This window comes from Lontra canadensis, unplaced genomic scaffold, assembly GCF_010015895.1.
Source record: "Lontra canadensis isolate GAN:19392208 unplaced genomic scaffold, GSC_riverotter_1.0 scaffold126, whole genome shotgun sequence".
Lineage (NCBI taxonomy): Eukaryota > Metazoa > Chordata > Mammalia > Carnivora > Mustelidae > Lontra > Lontra canadensis.
The window spans coordinates 389,679-393,046 of NW_022631120.1; the positions used below are offsets into that span (position 1 = coordinate 389,679).

At 56.2% G+C, this 3,368-nt stretch overlaps 1 protein-coding gene across 1 annotated transcript; it reads left to right on the plus strand.

The window, feature by feature from the left end:
• The first annotated feature begins 321 nt into the window (after positions 1-321).
• On the plus strand, positions 322-2,559 carry LOC116857828 (transmembrane emp24 domain-containing protein 9-like). The gene is made up of 5 exons (XM_032842282.1): positions 322-594; positions 973-1,073; positions 1,379-1,504; positions 2,065-2,211; positions 2,337-2,559. Exons 1-5 carry the CDS (start codon positions 441-443, stop codon positions 2,484-2,486), a joined length of 678 nt encoding a protein of 225 aa, XP_032698173.1. The 5' UTR covers positions 322-440; the 3' UTR covers positions 2,487-2,559.
• The last annotated feature ends 809 nt before the right edge of the window (positions 2,560-3,368 follow it).

Consider the following 3,368-nt stretch of genomic DNA (forward strand, 5'->3'; position numbering starts at 1 on the left):
CCATGTCACCTCCTTTCCCCAATCAATCCTAAGCTCTTCGAGGTTCAAGTCCAAGTAATAAACTTCCCATTATCCCCATTCTTTCCGCACACATCTGGGGCGGCTGCCCTGTAAGTTGCAGAGGGCAAGCCCCCTCCACTCTCTGAGGCTGTTACCTCAAAGAGGAAGAAGGGCTAACAGCACCTATGCCTCCCCGAGTTTCTGCGCGGAGCAAGCGAAGCGGGGCCTGGGTTGGGTGGGGGCTCGCGGGACCCCTTCGCGGCGTGGGTCGGCGGGAACGCGCCGGGGGCGGGGCCGCGCGGCGGCTCCCGGGAGTTGTAGTCCGCGAGGGCGTTCGCAGTCTCCGCAGGCTCCGCGCGGAGACCCGTGGACTCGCCTGCGAAGGTGGCGGGGGCCTGCGGGGCTCGAGGAGCTGGGCCCGGGGTTGGCCCCGGGCAGGGATGGAGCAGAGCGCGAGCAACCGGTATGGCCTGCCGCTGCTGCTAGGGCAGCTGCTTGCGCTTATGGGCCATGGGGGTGCCTTCTACCTCGAGGTCCGCGAGCTGGAAGAGAAGTGCTTCATCCAGGAGATCCCCGATGGTACCGTGGTCATAGGTGCGCGCGCCGGCCTTTCCGGCCTTGCCCTCCCTGCACCCAGTGTCCTGAGAGGGGAGGGGAATAGGGCTCCGTGGCACCAGCTCAGACCCCACCTCCCCTCCCCTGCCGGGGGCGGGGGTGGGCTCGGGGGTAATGGGTGGACAGTAGTCTGGCCAAGGCATCCTCTCTCTTGCCTGTGCGGGGGCCGGGGGGCACCGAGTCTGATGCAGACTCTAACGAGGGCAGAGAAGTGGTGCTGGAGAAGGGAGGAGAGGCAGAGGGCCGTGGTCAGGCTCCTCAGACTCGAGATCTTCCTGTCCCCCCACCCCCACCCCGGACCACCAAGTCTGAGTCAGGGGGATGGATGGGAATGCACCTCTGTTGCCTCTCCATTAGGTAACTACAAGACTGAGCTATACGACCCTGCTATGGAAAAGTACCAGCCCTCCCCACAGTGGATCAATTTGTTCGTGTTTGTGAAGGACCCCGAGAACAAGGTGAGGCAGGCCTTTACTCCTTGCAGCACCCCCAAGGTCCCAGCATCAATGTGTGGCCTTCTCTGGTCCCTCATTTTTCACAGAAGGATGTTTCCTGACAGGCACGCTAGCTCAAGGAGGGCCATGGTCTTTGCAATCCTGTATTCTGTATTAACGTTGGCATATGGGAATTTCCAGCCAAACCGATCCCATTTCCCTTACACCCACCCCTCTGGCCTGCGGGGATCTGCACCTGGGATTTTCCTGAAATCTCCTGGAAGCAGGTACACGGCTAACTTGTGCTCACTGAAGGCTGCTTCCTCTAGAACCTCCTGGCCCGGCAGTACGGCCCTCAGGGAAGCTTCACCTTCACCTCTCAGTCTCCAGGAGAGCACCAGATCTGCCTCCACCTCGAGTCCATCCGGTTCGCCCTCTTCTATGATGGCAAGCTGGTGAGTGTGGCAGGTGGGAGGTCACCGTCCCCAGGTGTTCCCTTTCTCAGCCTCTATAGAGTGAGAAGGCTGTGGTGGGTGGTTGCCTATTGAGTAGGGCTGGGACTTTACCTCAAGTACGCATCCCAAGAACCTGTCCTGAGGATGAAAGGAGACCTGAGGAGGGAGTTACTCAGACTTAAAATGCTCCCTTGGCTCCAGGCCATAGGATAAAGACCAGGCTTCGTAACAGGAGGTTTAGAGCTATTCTGCATCTGAGCGCTTCTGGGCTCTCCAATGTCACCTCCCAATTCAAAACTTTTAGTAAACTGCCTGGTTCAGAGTCACAGCTCTATTTCTCTGCACATGTTGTCCCATCATTTGTGTTCTGAATATAGAACTCCACACAAGCCAGGTCCTGGTCTGGTGTCTGGACCCCCAGAGCACGGCCAGTCACCGAGTCAGTGTGTAAGGAATGGAACTCCCAGTGTCAGGCCCAGCTGGGGATGTAGAAGCTAGATTTCCGGTAGGTTCATGGAGCTGAGCTCCCTGACTACCCACTCCTGGGTTCCCCATTCCAGGCCATTCACTTGGACATGCAGTTGGGCGAACACACCAATGATTATGCAGAATTTGCGGCCAAGGACAAGCTGACCCAGCTGCATCTGCGCCTACAGCAGCTTGTGGAACAGGTGGAGTTGATCCAGAAGGAGCAGGAGTACCAGAGGGTGAGGGGCTGGGTTGGCCCAGCTGGGATAGGGTACGATGTGTGACCTCCTGGGAAGTGGCTCTTCCAGCTCTGCCCCCAGAGGGCGCTCTAGACAGGCATCTTTTCCCTTCTCTTCTCCCACAGTGGCGAGAGGAGCGCTTCCGGCAGACAAGCGAGAGCACCAACCAACAGGTGCTGTGGTGGTCCATTATGCAGACCCTCATCCTGGTTGCCACCGGTGTCTGGCAGATGCGGCACCTCAAGAGTTTCTTTAAAGCCAAGAAGCTGGTGTAGGTGGGCCCCAGAAACCTAGCCCGAACTCATTCCCTTTCTCTTAACTGATGGCAAGTGGCCTGGCCTGGTGTACTTCCTGGCTTCGGATTCCCACAACCCCACGGGGGTTGGGGTGGGGGTGACGGAGGACCTCTTTGAACTGGTTTCTCAGCTGGCACTTGGGAGAGGATGGGTTCCCTGCCAGATGCTTGGCTGGGGAGCTGCAGGATTCTCTGGGCTGCTGAGGAGGAAGGGGAGGGTGCCCCCACCCGCTATGGCTAACCTCGATGAACTGTCCCAAGATGGAGAGAATTAAGAGTGTCTATAAACTGCCAACTTTCTGACCTGAACATTTATTGCCTCCCACTCTGCAATTCATTCTGGTGTTTTGTTTCTAACCAGATATTAACATTAAGGCTCTGCATGCATTTGGTGGGGACTGATCCCAAAATGGATGGGGTGAAGAAAGCTTGTTCTCCAAAAGCCTTAGCAACTTGTGGAGCCCTTTCGAGAGAAGTTCAATTTGGGCCCATCTTATGGGTAACCTGAGTGCTTGTGCTAATCCTGTGCCTCTTTGTGGGGCTCTGGTCCCCACATGTGCTCTTTTGCTGGTTTTTTCCAGGCAGTCGGACAGGCACCTCTGTTTTCATACTACTCTTCAACCAACCTGTGTCTCTCTTTATGATGTCCCAGGTTGACTTTTTTTCAGGAGATGCTTTCTTTCTTTTTTTTAAATAGGATTTCAAGTAACTGTTTCCATTAGAGTCAGCATCTTGTTAACTCAACCGTCACAGGTGCACACAGGTGTAGATAACCAGGCATCTAGGTACCCAGTGCTTCTGCCTCATCTGAACTCTGTTGGTTGCCCTGTTGGGAGAGTCATCTCACATGTGAATCTGACAT

Coding starts and splice junctions, on each gene's coding strand:
- LOC116857828 (XM_032842282.1), top strand. CDS start 441: ATGGAGCAGAGCGCGAGCAACCGGTATGGCCTGCCGCTGCTGCTAGGG. Junction 1,074..1,378: donor TGAAGGACCCCGAGAACAAG/GTGAGGCAGGCC, acceptor TGCTTCCTCTAG/AACCTCCTGGCCCGGCAGTA. Junction 2,212..2,336: donor AGGAGCAGGAGTACCAGAGG/GTGAGGGGCTGG, acceptor CTTCTCCCACAG/TGGCGAGAGGAGCGCTTCCG.